This window comes from Capsicum annuum, chromosome 8, assembly GCF_002878395.1.
Source record: "Capsicum annuum cultivar UCD-10X-F1 chromosome 8, UCD10Xv1.1, whole genome shotgun sequence".
NCBI classification, from domain to species: domain Eukaryota; kingdom Viridiplantae; phylum Streptophyta; class Magnoliopsida; order Solanales; family Solanaceae; genus Capsicum; species Capsicum annuum.
Window position 1 is genome coordinate 160,043,197 of NC_061118.1, and position 15,029 is coordinate 160,058,225.

The 15,029-nt window shown below is 34.9% G+C and overlaps 3 protein-coding genes and 1 pseudogene across 6 annotated transcripts; 2 read left to right on the forward strand and 2 right to left on the reverse strand.

Moving 5' to 3' along the window:
- The first annotated feature begins 607 nt into the window (after positions 1 to 607).
- On the forward strand, positions 608 to 3,512 carry LOC107879415 (annotated as a pseudogene).
- A 1,745-nt stretch (positions 3,513 to 5,257) lies between these two features.
- On the forward strand, positions 5,258 to 8,409 carry LOC107879414 (alcohol-forming fatty acyl-CoA reductase-like). Its single transcript, XM_047395618.1, has 10 exons — positions 5,258 to 5,363; positions 5,450 to 5,553; positions 5,713 to 5,912; positions 5,981 to 6,081; positions 6,181 to 6,338; positions 6,454 to 6,617; positions 6,692 to 6,773; positions 6,927 to 7,162; positions 7,866 to 8,000; positions 8,376 to 8,409. Exons 1-10 carry the CDS (start codon positions 5,258 to 5,260, stop codon positions 8,407 to 8,409), a joined length of 1,320 nt encoding a protein of 439 aa, XP_047251574.1.
- An 18-nt stretch (positions 8,410 to 8,427) lies between these two features.
- On the reverse strand, positions 8,428 to 14,666 carry LOC107839938 (probable fatty acyl-CoA reductase 4). 4 transcript variants are annotated; one of them, XM_016683610.2, is made up of 13 exons: positions 14,522 to 14,666; positions 14,292 to 14,394; positions 14,104 to 14,207; positions 13,782 to 13,981; positions 13,614 to 13,714; positions 13,327 to 13,519; positions 13,083 to 13,244; positions 12,903 to 12,984; positions 12,475 to 12,744; positions 12,016 to 12,143; positions 10,963 to 11,820; positions 9,985 to 10,089; positions 8,428 to 9,751 (listed from the first exon to the last, which is right to left on the reverse strand). In XM_016683610.2, the coding sequence occupies exons 2-11, from the start codon at positions 14,371 to 14,373 to the stop codon at positions 11,673 to 11,675; spliced, it is 1,470 nt and encodes a 489-aa protein (XP_016539096.1). In that variant the 5' UTR covers positions 14,374 to 14,394; positions 14,522 to 14,666; the 3' UTR covers positions 8,428 to 9,751; positions 9,985 to 10,089; positions 10,963 to 11,672. The 4 variants fall into 4 exon arrangements, with proteins under 4 accessions (XP_016539096.1, XP_016539097.1, XP_016539099.1 ...); XM_016683611.2 differs by having other exon boundaries at positions 14,292 to 14,434; positions 14,522 to 14,657; XM_016683613.2 differs by lacking the exon at positions 12,016 to 12,143.
- LOC107879413 lies at positions 8,560 to 9,012 on the reverse strand. Its single transcript, XM_016726458.1, has one exon. It carries the CDS (start codon positions 9,010 to 9,012, stop codon positions 8,560 to 8,562), a length of 453 nt encoding a protein of 150 aa, XP_016581944.1.
- Positions 14,667 to 15,029: the final 363 nt, after the last annotated feature.

The window sequence follows — 15,029 nt, forward strand, 5'->3', positions numbered from 1 at the left end:
TCTTTGAAGATATTCAAATCCAATCCATTATTTTGTTTCCAATTCGCAAATCCTGCTTTGTGAAATTACACTAGATAAATTGTTGTTGTTGGTCCATTAAGAGAATACGTGAAAACGTTGGTTGGTTGGGGGAGGGGGTTTAATTTGGGGTTGAGAAGAGGGAATTAGATAATATTTTAAGTTATTTACTTAGAAAATGGTAAGACATTTATAACAAGTCACCCTGAATATACTATAATTAATTTTGCCTTGTAAAAATATTTATTTTGTTATACGAATTAAGTTTTTCAGTATTAATCTCTACGAAATTAATTCTTTGACAATTAATATTGTCATGCAAAAAGCAGTCTCCAAATAGCCAAACATTTGGTAGAACTTGCCTAAACCATTTTTATTAATTGGGCTGCACCTAGCTATAGCTAATACTGCCCACCTAGAATATAAATGAGTTGAAGTGAAAGATACACTCCCTTTTTTAGCCTAAAGTAAGTGGGTTGTATATGTGCAAATTAAATGCAGTACTTAGAACCCTGCATGCAATACATAGTTTTCCAGTATATAGGTAACCTCATATATAATATCAGATATCTTAAGTAAAAATATTCAGAGTATTAATTTCCTTCACCAACAGCTTACTTCCGTACGTGAAAAATTCTCCATCAATAATGGAATCGTGCAGCATTGAGCTCCAGTATCTGGAGGGCAAGACCATTTTCATCACTGGTGTAACGGGCTACCTAGCAAAGAGTACTTTCTCTATACCTTTCTCCCTTAAGTTGCAATAATAGTGCTTTGTGAATAATATTAGTATTGCTATTGCTTCTTTTCTAAATTCTTGTAGTTCTCTCCGAGAAGATACTCAAGAGTCCAACCAAATGTGAAGAAGCTCTACTTGCTAATTAGAGCTCCAGATTCAGATTCTGCTAAACAACGCTTTAACAACGAGGTACGACCAAAATACTGCTACAATATGATTGTATGATAGCAGCAGTAGAAATAATAGCCAGCACATTAGACTAGAGGATCGTAGTCATCATGCATTACCAAATGAGAATCCAAGATTATCAGAGTTCGCTGCTAAATATGATGTTTAAACTGAAGGTTTTAAAGGCAGATCTGTTCAAAGTTCTAAGGGAGAAGTTGGGCGCCAACTTGCATGGCTTTATACAAGACAAGGTTTTCCCAGTTCCTGGGGATATAGCCTGTGATGGTTTGGGGATAAATTCTGAGCTGAAAGATGACATGTGCAGAGAAGTTGACATAATTGTAAACTCTGCTGGAACAACTAGATTCGATGAAAGGTAGATATAGAATGAAATTCTTTTTCCCAAATTAGAACGAAAAAGTTTATTCCACATGTTTCTTCAGATACGATACTGCTATAAGTATCAATGTATTGGGTGCCATGCATGTTCTCAAATTCTCCAAGCAGTGTTCAAAGCTAAAGATGCTTCTCCATGTAAGCACAGGTCAGCTCCATCATATATGTGCTTAACCAAATTTCGTGTGACATCTTTGGCAAATATATTAACTTTATTCTAAATACTGGTTCTTTTCAGCCTATGTTTGTGGGGAAAAGGCAGGACTGATACTAGAGAAGACGTTGAACTATGGTGAGACACTTAATGGAGGCTCTCGCTTAGACATAGACGCAGAAAAAAAATTGGTAGAGGAGACACTAAAGGGCCTTCAAGATGGGAATGCCACTGAAAAAGAAACAACTGTAGCTATGAGAGTTCTAGGCATTGAGAGGTACACGATTCATAAAAATCAATCAATTTTCATTGATACAAATATGGTATCATATTTGCATCCACTAATAATTATGATTCTTTAGGGCAAGGCTACATGGATGGCCAAACACATACTCATTCACAAAAGCAATGGGAGAGATGCTCCTGGGACACCTAAAGGAGGATCTCCGACTCATAATCCTAAGGCCAACAATTATATTAAGCACTTATAAGGAGCCATTCCCCGGATGGATTGAAGGATTGAAGTAATAACTGTACTCGTTTTATGCATGCACACATGAAAATTGAAGAATTGTAAGTCTTATTAGTAAACTAATATGTATGTTTCTTCCTTGCCACAGAACTGTGGACACCTACATTGTTGGCTATGGTAAAGGAAAGCTGAATGTTGTAGTGGGTGACAGAGGATCAATATTAGATGTGGTATGAGAACTAGTCATGTGTATATGTAGTGTATATCGTATGTCACAATGGAAACACGCAACTTTGCATCGGCTGCTCTTAATCAGTTCATCTACCTAAAGGTCGAGTTCCTAAGTATTTACACTAATTCCTTATTACCATCTTGCAATTTTGCCTAGATTCCAGCTGATATGGTTGTGAATTCAGTCATCGCGGCTATGGCTGCCCATCAGAATCCATCTTCCCATACAGTTGTTTACCATATTAGCTCCTCTAGGAGGAATCAACTAAATATTGGTGATATAGCACAAATTTTCGTTGATTACTTCAAGAAATTCCCGTGGATTGACGAAAGAGGAAACCCGATCAAAGTGAAGGAATTTCGTTTCCTGAATAGCACGGCTAGCCTTCACAAATACATAGCAATCCACTACATGCCATTATTAAAGGTTAGTTTTCATAGTAATGCCTTCTAACATAACTGTAAAATCGACGCATTTATGGCTTCAGTTTACCATGAAGTGGGATATATAGTACTAACGAGGACTATATGTATTTGAAAATATGGACGCATCAAATATAAATTTCAACATTTCAGACATAGAACACTGATAAGTTAATTAGACTGAAAAATCAGTTTGGTATAAACAAGAAAACTAAAAGAGGGAAATTAATGATAAGAGAGATGTGTAGAAAAAGAATTGACGTCCTGCCACTGGCTAAATTTATATATAGTTTTAACATGTTTCAGATAATGAAGTGGGTACACTTGATACTTTGCCAACATTTTCAAGCCCAGCATATAATCTTACAAAGAAGGATCAATCACTTCATTCGACTTGCTGAACTCTACAAACCTTACATGTTCTTCAAAGGAGTGTGAGTTTATTATTTGATGTCCCCCTTTCCTTTCATTAAACTAACGTCTGTCAAATTGTTAACGTTTGATATACTACTGGAAACTAAATTTATCGAACTTATTATAGCTTTCCAAATTGATATTCTAACACCATTCATGCTGAAATTTACCAGTTTCGATGATACCAATGCTGAAATGTTGCGAATGGCAATAAGAGAAAGCAATGCAGATGATACATTTAATTTTGATCCAACAACCATTCAGTGGGAAAAATACTTCAAGGAAACTCACATTCCGGGAGTTGTGAAGTATATTTTCTAAGAAAGAAGAATTATGTGAAAGAAGGCTGTGTTGCTGCTTAAATAATTATATTATATGAGTTCAAGATAATATTAGTAGTATTATTATATCAACATATCACATGATAGGTGAACGGACCCATATTCACCTTTTATACTTTTAAGATTTTAAGGGATCCAATTCCAAAATTAGTTGATCCAACCAATGTATCATGAGAACAAACAACATTAAAGTTCATGAAGAATTTTCGAATTCTTCAATATATGTTTAATACTTTATATGCACATCTTTAAGATGTCGCAATCGTTCATGTCAACTTATGAACTTTTATGCTAGTAAACTCCAAGTTTACCGTGACATGTACTTTTTACTTTAGTAAAATTTAGATTTACTATTAGATGAATAAATTTCAGATTTACTACTTTAGAAGTAGATTTTGAAATAACTCTTCTTAGTTATTCTGCCTCATTCGGAGGTGAGTTGTGATACCATCACAATCAAGTGCACGTTTGCATTAATAAGCTTCTCATTCCCCAGGAATGAAATATAATCATGCTTTAAGCGTATCAAATTATGATAGCTACTACAAAAACAAATTGAGGCATACATATGATTTATTGCTACCACATTCAATTAACGGAATAGAGCATATCAATGACATATATTTCATGACTTTTCATCAAATACCCATTATTTTGCCTTAGCCATCATAATATTATCAATACATGTATTGAGATTCAATCTCAACGTCTTATCCATATAAATGCGGCTTAGACATAAATTGATGGGATTTGAACCCAACATATTATCATCTCTTTTGATAATATTGTTCTTGAAGAATAAATTTAAAACATAAATGGTTCTAAACCAATTATTTTTCCTCAAATCCAACAATAATTATATTATTAGTAGCAAAAGATAAATAACATAAGAAATTACAAATCTTGAAATCCTTAAAATTTATAATCTCACCTTGTTTGACTCACGTTGTTTGACAGAGTCTTGTTCTGATAATGAGTTATAAAACTATAAAGAACGAGAAGAATAGAGAGAATAGAGAAAGTAATTCTTATTTCTTCTCTTGGGGGATGATTTACAAGGAAGCCCTTCTATTTATAGGAGAATTTGCCCCTAATTTCACACTAAAAGACAAATACATCAAATCCTGATAGATATCAACTAGATCTTATTAGATCTTGATAGACATTTATTATAATGTAAATACATTTATAACACAAGTTCATTAAAGGTTGATTTTTAAAGTATATTTTTTGTCGAAAGAATATCTCACTTCACCTGGTTTATGATTTTATTACGTACGCATGCAGTATTTTATCTAATGTGCATGTTACTCCATTTAGTTATGAGATTGATTTTCTAAATAAATTGTTACGTGTTTAAATTAAAGTGTTAAAACTGATATTAAGTAGTTCACGTGTAATATTTATTTTTTTAAAAAAAAACTAATAAGCAAGTGAGTATTTAAATACGCATTTTGTATGGAGAGTCAATTTCTTAGATGACCACTCAACTAATAGTTGTTATTTCATAAAAAAAAAATGTTACTTTTATATATCATACCTGATAGTTTATGCCAATCCATTAACCAACTTCATTGATCCTATACATGAATCTTTTCTTTTCTCAGCGTGGAAACTGAAAGCAGAAGATCAATTCAACTAACTAGAAAACAACTAAAGAAATTTCTCTATGACGGAGTCATTTATTTTTATATATTTTTTTTATTGCTACAGTATATGTTGTTATAATAAGCATCTAATATAACATATCATGAAAATTTTGTTTCTAAAAAAAATTGGCTATTATAGTACAACTGTTGGAATCCCACATCGGTGGGTTAAAGGGTCCTTGGTCTTGGACAATCCTCCCCTCATGAGCTAGCTTTTGACGTTGAGTTAGGTCCAAAGTCCATTTCTTTATCATGGTATCAGAACATTCTCCATCAATGGAATCGCGCAGCATTGACCTCCAGTTTCTCGAGGGCAAGACCATTTTCATCACTGGTGTAACGGGCTACCTAGCAAAGAGTACTTTCTCTATACCTCTACCTCCTTTAATAGTGCTCTGTGAATAATATTAGTGTTGCTACTGCTTCTATTGTAAATTCTTGTAGTTCTCTCCGAGAAGATACTCGGAGTCCAACCAAATGTGAAGAAGCTCTACTTGCTAATTAGAGCTCCAGATCCAAATTCAGCTAAACAACGCTTTGTCAACGAGGTACTACCACAATACTACGTACTCTTATATGATTGTATGCTAGCAGCAGTAGAAATAATAGCCAGCACATTAGAATAGACGTTCGCAGTCATTATGCATTACCACATGAGAATCCAAGATTATCAGAGTTCACTGCTTGATACAATGTTTAAACTGCAGGTTCTAAAGACAGATCTGTTCAGAGTTCTAAGGGAGAAGTTGGGCGCCAATCTGCAGGGCTTTATACAAGACAAGGTTTTCCCAGTTCCCCGGGATATAGCTTGTGATAGTTTTGGGATAAATTCTGAGCTGAAAGATCTGATGTGCAGAGAAGTAGACATAATTGTAAACTCTGCTGCAACTACAAGATTTGATGAAAGGTAGATATAGAATGAAATTCTTTTTCCTAAATTAGAAGAACGAAAAATTTAGTTCCGTATTTTTGCAGATACGATACTGCTATAAGTGTCAATGTAGTGGGTGCCATGCATGTTGTCGAATTCTCCGGGCAGTGTTCAAAACTAAAGATGCTTCTCCATGTAAGCACAGGTCAGCTCCACCGTATATATATATACGTGTTTAACCAAATTTCATTATCATGTGACTTCTTTGGCATATTAACTTTATTTAAATACTGGTTCTTTTCAGCCTATGTATGTGGGGAAAAAGAAGGATTGATACTAGAGAAGCCATTGAACTATGGCGAGACTCTTAATGGGAGATCTAGCTTAGACATTCATGTGGAGCGAAAGTTGGTAGAGGAAGCACTAAAGGACCTTCAAGATAAGAACGCCACAGAAAAAGAAGTAACTTTAGCTATGAGAGTTCTAGGTATTGAGAGTTAAATGATTCATAAAATCAGCCTCCCCCGTTGATACAAATATATATCCTATTTGCACCACTATAATTATGATTCTTCAGGGCAAGGCTACATGGATGGCCAAACACATACTCATTCTCACAAAAGCAATGGGAGAGATGCTCCTGGGACACTTCAAGGAGGATCTCCAACTCATAATCCTAAGGACAACAATTATATTGATCACCTACAAGGATCCATTCCCAGGATGGATTGAAGGATTGAGGTAATAACTGTATAATGTTTCTTTTTATGCATGTTATTCTTAAAACAATATAATCTGCTTCTTCCTTCCCACAGAACCACAGATACGTTCATTGCTGGCTACGGTAAAGGAAAACAGAATGTCCTAATGGGCGATAGACAATCAATAATGGATGAGGTATGTAAGTCATGTGTATAGTGTAAACCTTCTGTCATAATGAAATGCTCAAGTTTTCATTAGTTGGTCTTAATTAGGTCATTTACGTACACTTACTTGGAGTTCCTAAGTATTTACACTAATTCTTTAATGCCATCTTGGAGTTTTGCCTAGATTCCAGCCGATATGGTTGTTAACTCCGTCATCGCCGCTATGGTAGCCCATCAAGATCCATCTTCCCATACAGTTGTTTACCATATTAGCTCCTCTAAGAGGAATCAACTAAAAAGTGGTGATATTATACAATTCTTCGTTGATTACTTCAAGAAGAATCCATGGATTGACGAAAGTGGAAAGCCAGTCAAAGTGAAGAAATTTCATGTACTGGTAAGCATGGATATGCTTCACAAGTATATAACAATCCACTACATGCCATCATTAAAGGTAAGCGTTCATAGTAATGTCTTCTTAAATAACCTGTAAATTTATGCCTTTGGCTTCAGTTGTCCATAAAGTGGAGAGAAATAACGTGGATTATATGTGCTTAAAGATGCATTTATTAGAAAAATCTGGACACCTCAAATATAGATTTCAATATTTCTAACATAGAACACTAATAAATTAGACCAAGAGCCTCCTTGGTTGAAAATCAGTTTGGTAGAAACTAGAAAACCGAAAGAGGAAAAAATCCCGATATGCAAGAGAGATTTATAGAAAAAGAACACAGAGGTCTTCATGAATGTTGTTATGCATTTCAGCATTGATGTCCTACCACTGTCCAAGCTTATACTTTTAATAACATGTTTCAGATATTAAAGTGGGCAAACTTGATACTTTGCCGACATATGCAAGTCCTGCACACAAACTCAGAAAGAAGATCAATCATGCCATTCGACTAGCTGAACTATACAGACCTTACACATTCTTCAAAGGAATGTGAGTTTATTACTTGATGTCCCTTCCTTTCTTCTTCAATTTGATGTAGATACATCAATGTTTGAGCTAACATCTGTCAACTTGTTAATTTTTGATATACTACTAGAGACTAAATTTATCAAACTTAAAGGTGTTCCAAATTGATATTCTAACACCGTGCATGCTGATTTTTATCAGTTTCGATGATACCAATGCTGAAATGTTGAGAATGGCAACAAAAGATAGTAATGCAGATGGTACATTTAACTTTGATCCGACAACCATTCAGTGGGAAAAATACTTCAAGGAAACTCACATTCCGGGAGTTGTGAAGTACATTTTCTAAGAAAGCAGAATTACGTGAATGGATGAGGCTCTCTACTTCCAAATAAAAAGCTGTGTTGCTGCTTAAATTCCATTATGTTGTTTATAAATCAGTTCAAGAAACTATTAGCAGAATTATATGTAACTACCTTCTTCTGATGCTATTCGAATATTATATGTAATAATATTGAAGGACTACTTTTGTTGTTTCACTTATGAGATTGATAACTAGCCACCAGCAAACTGAACTCAGAGATTCGTTTTTTTCCTATATGTTGTTACTGCCTTTATCAGAAGAATATACACTATACAATATTTTATACCAATCCCTTAACAACACCATTGATCCTACATTTGATCAATGTTTCTTCTTCTTTTTTGCAGAGTGGGGAAGCGTAAAATCGCTCCAACTAATTAGAAAAACAACAAAAGAAAATTTGTTCCAAAGATCTGATAATTATTATGCATTTATAATCCACTAAAATTCAGAGGTGTAACAACATGAATCTTACACACAGTTTAACAAGTGTAGTCCAAATCGAAGAAACAGATATTAGTGAAAGATGTGTTAAGAAGGATGAACCTTTTTAGATTGAGAAGAAATGGCTCTAATAGCAGATTTCATAGAAGCACCAGCAGAGTTAACAGCACTTTCAATATACTTTTTGGCAGCAATAGTAGCCATTTTCTCCATAGTCTTTCCCATATTTCTAGCTCTTTCAGCAACGCCAACAAGACTATCATACTCAGATTTAGCCATCTCATTCATTTCCTCTTCGAAACGTCGGAATTCTTCCATGGCATCTTCCATAGCAGTGTTGAGATGTTCCTCAGCTTCTTTCATGTAATTCTCAGCTTCTTCGACTTCCTTTTCCTGTTCCAATTCCATGGCTGCCCATGCCTTGTAAGCCTCCACTTCAAACAGCTTCATCAGATCATCTTCTATAGTGTAAGGATCGAAGTTCTTGTTACAGAGTGCCTGCTCTGAAAGAATGGCGAATTCAGCAAAAAGAGCCTCCATTCTTTTTTTCAGTGAATTTGGTAATGGAGAAAAATGGGTGTTCAGGATTTCAGTGATGAGGGAATTTGTTCCTTTGATGATTGGAAAAGTATATAGTAACAGGAACACCAATTTGGTAAAGAAATGGTAGATGAGGGCCCTTGAAAGCACACCAACAATTTTATACAACTGTACATTTTTACTAGTCGTAATATTTTTTTTCATTATTAATCAGAAATTTTAAGTTCGACCCGAGCTTTGAAAATTGAGCGCTTTTATCTCCAACATAGAATTTCTCCACATAGAAATAGCACTGAACACCGTGTGAAACAAAAATGACAGAGTGTAAATTTGTGAATAATGAAAATATATTGAAGGGTGATGAAGTGGGGCCAATAAGTGTTGCATTTTGTCAAGGATAGCCATCAATCCCCATCCTCTGCAGGGACAATCATGTGGGTAGTCTTACTTATAATGATGCTGATTCGATGTGGCCAATTAAATCATAAATTTATTGTTTACTAAAAAGAAAATTGAAATCGCATGAATGCTAGTGCCCCTTATCTCTCGTCAACATTAGTTCACGCTCTTGTAAGATGAATCATTGAATGGTTTACAATTTGAAGGGGAAATAGACATAAAATATTACACTGATAGTGTATATTTTGTGTATATTTCTGGCCATGAAGTTATTCTTGGATTCTCATGTACTTTCAGAGTTCTCCTTTATTTGCTTGTAATAAATCCTCAGTGAAGGCATCTGGATCACATCAACAGAAATTGCTCAAATTCTTATCAGAAAATCCAGATACCTGCCACAACTAGAAATGAAAATGTTTTTCTAGTATTTCATCACATCATAAAAATACCAAGTACATACATGGGATACACCTCAAGGGTAGTTTATAATTAGAGCATGTTACTATCTGATGATTATGGAATTAAAACAATGTCAACTGAGAAGCATGCACAGGCACAGGTTGGAAGCCATACTTGATAGCATCCTCGTGCTTAGATTCTGGATGTTTATGGAAGAACTTCTTGATATTGACATCCTCAGGTAGATTGATGCATGGGACTCAGCTTACCGGTGGAGCCCTGGAGTTCAAACAAAATTCAAGCAACAACCAGCACAGTTTCATATTCAAGGCAAAATGGATACACTCTCAAGAATCCTATGTGCATTTTTAACAAAAGTTTTCCTTAGACCCCCGTTGCAAGCCTAAATTGATAATGATAAAAAGAATGTGTGCCATTTCTAATTGATCTTTTAGATGAGGTTGTACGCCCACTTTATCATAGTATTAGAACAGGTACAACAACAACACACCCAATATATTCCCGCAAAGTGGGATCTCGGCAGGGTAAGTGTACGGAGACCATACCACTAGAGAGGTCGTTTCCAATAGACCCCCGACCCAAGACAAAAACCATCTAGTGTTAGATCAGGTAGAGGCCCTAAATTCAAGTCTAACTGTTACTCATCAACAAAAATATTTATAATAACATTTAAATAACTTAATGCAATGTATATTGATCGGATAATTAGTTATTTTATCATTACATTAATCCGAGTAGCATATTTCTTCAACCGTATAATAATATCAATGCATTTTATAAATTAGGATGAATTTTTGATTAATTAGCTTTTAAAAACGGTATTATATACTCGTAATACAATATACCAATCAAATGAACTATCGGTTAATTACATTACGTTATTATAAATTCCACGGTATACTCTTTTCTACATTAACACTAATATATTTCTTCAATAGTATGATATCAACGTAGTATTCAAAGTACTTAGATATATATAAATTCAGTTAGCTAGCTTTTGATTGCTACGTACATCACTACACGAGACATACGTATATATACATATATTTGATTAACTATCAGCTTTGAAATACCTACTACATACATCACATATACACGAGTATATTATCCCATACAACAGTCTATTATTACCTCGGTGGGTGTATGATACCAGCTTATTCAATGTATAACTGGATAGATTTAGTGAGCTTTTTGCTCAATTCGCCATTCTTTCAGAGCAGGCACTCTGTGACAAGAACTTAGATCCTTGCACCATAGAAGATGATCTGATGAAGCTGTTTGAAGTGGAGGCTAACCGAGGCATGGGCAGCCATGGAATTGGAACAAGAAAAGGAAGTTGAAGAAGCTGAGAATTACATGAAAGAAGCTGAGTGTAACGATGGGGAATCATATTGACAAGGAGAACCATATTCACATACATTGAAATACGAATTCATCATAGAAACAAAAGAAAAATAGAAAAGGGAAATTCCAGAATGCTAAAATCTTAACTAAGAAAATAAAAGACAACTTCATAACGTGAGCCCAAATAGATTATATTCCTCTACTATATATGGACATCTTCCCGGCGTCCCAAATGTAATTTGACATCTTTGCAAATAGAACCTCCATCTTGGTTAAATTCATAACACTGAGGAACATCTCAACACTTCTATGGAAGAGTTTGAAACAACAAAACTTGTCCTTCAATATTATTACATATAATACTCGAATAGCATCAGAAGAATATAACTACAGTCTACATATAATACTGCTAATATTATCTTGAACTGATTTTAAACAACATAATAAAATTTTAACCAGCAACACAGCTTTTTATTCATTCACATAATTCTGCTTTCTTAGAAAATGTACTTCACTAATCCCGGAATATGAGTTTCCTTGAAGTATTTTTCCCACTGAATGGTTGTTGGATCAAAATTAAGTGTATCGTCTGCATTGCTTTCTCTTATTGCCATTCGCAACATTTCAGTATTGGTATCATCGAAACTGGTAAAAATCAGCATGGATGGTGTTAGAACGTCAATTGAAAACAGCTTTAAGTTCGATTAATTAGTTTCCAGTAGTATATCAAACATTAACAAGTTGACAGATGTTCGTTCAAATTAAATATCAAGGTGTCTAAATCAATATGAAGAGAGAATTAAGAGATAGAAAGTAAGGGACGTCAAATAATAAACTCACACTCCTTTGAAGAACACATAAGGTTTGTAGAGTTCAGCTAGTCGAATGAAGTGATTGATCCTTCTTTCTAAGTTTGAGTGATGGGCTTGCAAATGTTGGCAAAGTATCAAGTTTGCCCACTTTACTATCTGAAAAATGTTATAACTAAACATCAATGCTGAAGTGCATGTCAGCGTTCATAAAATTATTTTTCTACACCTCTCCCTTGCATATCGGGATCTTTAATTTCCCTCTTTTAGTATTCTTGTTTATACCAAACTGATTTTCAGTCAAGAAGGGTCTTAGTCTAACTTAGCAGTGTTCTATGTCACAAAATTTGAAATTTATATTTCATGTGTCCATATTTTCGAATATAAATATGGTCCTCGTTAGTATTATATATCCCACTTCATGGTAAACTGAAGCCAAAAATACGTCGATGTTACAGTTTATTTAAGAAGGCATTTGTATGAAACTAACCTTTAATAATGGCATGTAGCGGATTGCTATGTATTTGTGAAGGTTAGCCATGCTATTCAGGAAACGAAATTCCTTCACTTTGACTGGATTTCCTCTTTCGTCAATCCACGGGAATTTCTTGAAGTAATCAACGAAAAACTGTGTGATATCACCAACTAGTAGTTGGTTCCTCCTAGAGGAGCTACTGTGGTAAACAACTGTATGTGAAGATGGATTCTGATGGACAGCCATAGCCGCAATGACTGTGTTCACAACCATATCAGCTGGAATCTAGGCAAAATTGCAAGATGGTAATAAGGAATTAGTGTAAATACTTAGGGACTCGAAGTGTGGGTAGATGAACTGATTAAGAGCAGCTGACGCAAACTTGTGCGTTTCCACTATGACATAAGGTATACACTATATATACACATGACTAGTTCTCATACCACATCTATTATTGATCCTCTGTCACACATTCCAACATTAAGCTTTCCTTTACCATAGTTAACAATGAAGGCGTCCACAGTTCTGTGGTAACGAAGAAACATATATATATTAGTTTACTAATAGGACCTACAATTCTTCAATTTCCATGTGTGCATGCATAAACCAAGTATAGTTATTACTTGAATCCTTCAATCCATCCTGGGAATGGCTCCTTATAAGTGCTCAATATAATTGTTGGCCTTAGGATTATGAGTTGGAGATCCTCCTTGAGGTGCCCCAGGAGCATCTCTCCCATTGCTTTTGTGAATGAGTATGTGTTTGGCCATCCATGTAGCCTTGCCCTGAAGAATCATAATTATAGTGGTGCAAATAGGATACCATATTTGTACCAGTGAAAACTGATTGATTTTATGAATCGTGTACCTCTCAATACCTAGAACTCTCATAGCTACAGTTGTTTCTTTTTCAGTGGCATTCCTATCTTGAAGGCCCTTTAGTGTCTCCTCTGCCAATTTTTTCTCTGCGTCTATGTCTAAGCGAGAGCCTCCATTAAGTGTCTCGCCATAGTTCAATGGCTTCTCTAGTATCAGTCCTGCCTTTTCCCCACAAACATAGGCTGAAAAGAACCAGTATTTACAATAAAGTTAATATATGTGCCAAAGATGTCACATGAAATTTGGTACGTTAAGCACATATATGATGGAGCTGACCTGTGCTTACATGGAGAAGCATCTTTAGCTTTGAACACTGCTTGGAGAATTCGACAACATGCATGGCACCAAATACATTGATACCTATAGCAGTATCGTATCTGAAGAAACATGTGGAATAAACTTTTTCGTTCTAATTTGGGAAAAAGAATTTCATTCTATATCTACCTTTCATCAAATCTAGTTGTTGCAGCAGTGTTTACAATTATGTCAATTTCTCTGCACATGTCATCTTTCAGCTCAGAATTTATCCCCAAACTATCACAGGCTATATCTCCAGGAACTGGGAAAACCTTGTCTTGTATAAAGCCCTGCAGGTTGGCGCCCAACTTCTCCCTTAGAACTCTGAACAGATCTGTTTTCAGAACCTGCAGTTAAAACATCGTATCATCTTGGGTTCTCCTGTGGTAATGCATGATGACTACGAACGTGTAGTCTAATGCTGCTGCATACAATCATATAGTAGTACGTACTCGTATTTTGGTAGTACCTCGTTGTTAAAGCGTTGTTTAGCAGAATCTGAATCTGTAGCTCTAATTAGTAAGTAGAGCTTCCTCACATTTGGTTGGACTCTGAGTATTTTCTCGGACAGAACTGCGCAAGAATTTACATAGGAGCAGTAGCAATACTAATATTATTCACAAAGTACTATCAGAGAGAGAGAGAGAGAGAAAGTACTCTTTGCTAGGTAGCCCGTTACTCCAGTGATGAAAATGGTTTTGCCCTGAAGAAACTGCAGGTCAATGTAGCTAGAATCCATTGATGGAGAATGTTCACGGAACTGGGATAGACGTGAAGCAATTAACGGGATTAAATTCGTACTGTAAATATTTATACATGATATTATCAGGTTGCAAGTATTGGAAATGGAAAACTAATGTATTGTATTTGCAAATATACAAAATCACCTGGATTTTGAGTTGGATACCAATATCAACCAGCCTATCTGTGAAGTAGCAATTGTTGTCCCGTTCAAATACTTATATAGTGCATTACCAAATCCGAGACCTCTAATTAGGTGTGAAGAAGTACTTACCACTCTATCACAGCCCGTATGAGTGGCAGTGCTAGTTTTAGTTAGGTGCAGCTCAATAATGGAGCTAGCTAATTGCCTAAATCTAAATATTAATAAAACACCACTCTAATTCTATTTCACTAATCTTTGTCTTCATTCTTTTTGAGATACAAAATTTATTCATTTAGTTATTTTGGTTATAGTCAATCTCTTCTGGTGGGAGTACTAAATTCTTTTCCAATTGACCATATAATCAATCAATTTAATCTTTGTTGAGTCATTGTTGATTCTCTTAGGCAAGATTTTTTCATTTTCTTAAGCTTGAAAAGATTCTTTTATTACCAAATTTTTTAAATTTATTTAAAACCAATATCAGTATTTAAGAAGAATTAAGTCTTGTT

Excerpts from the sequence above, each read along its gene's own strand:
- LOC107879414 (XM_047395618.1), top strand. The coding sequence starts at position 5,258 with ATGGTATCAGAACATTCTCCATCAATGGAATCGCGCAGCATTGACCTC. Across the intron at positions 6,339-6,453 it reads AGAACGCCACAGAAAAAGAA|GGCAAGGCTACATGGATGGC; the intron begins GTAACTTTAGCT and ends ATGATTCTTCAG. Across the intron at positions 6,774-6,926 it reads GACAATCAATAATGGATGAG|ATTCCAGCCGATATGGTTGT; the intron begins GTATGTAAGTCA and ends AGTTTTGCCTAG.
- LOC107879413 (XM_016726458.1), bottom strand. The coding sequence starts at position 9,012 with ATGGAGGCTCTTTTTGCTGAATTCGCCATTCTTTCAGAGCAGGCACTC.
- LOC107839938 (XM_016683610.2), bottom strand. The coding sequence starts at position 14,373 with ATGGATTCTAGCTACATTGACCTGCAGTTTCTTCAGGGCAAAACCATT. Across the intron at positions 14,208-14,291 it reads AACGGGCTACCTAGCAAAGA|TTCTGTCCGAGAAAATACTC; the intron begins GTACTTTCTCTC and ends ATTCTTGCGCAG. Across the intron at positions 12,144-12,474 it reads GCTACATGCCATTATTAAAG|ATAGTAAAGTGGGCAAACTT; the intron begins GTTAGTTTCATA and ends AACATTTTTCAG.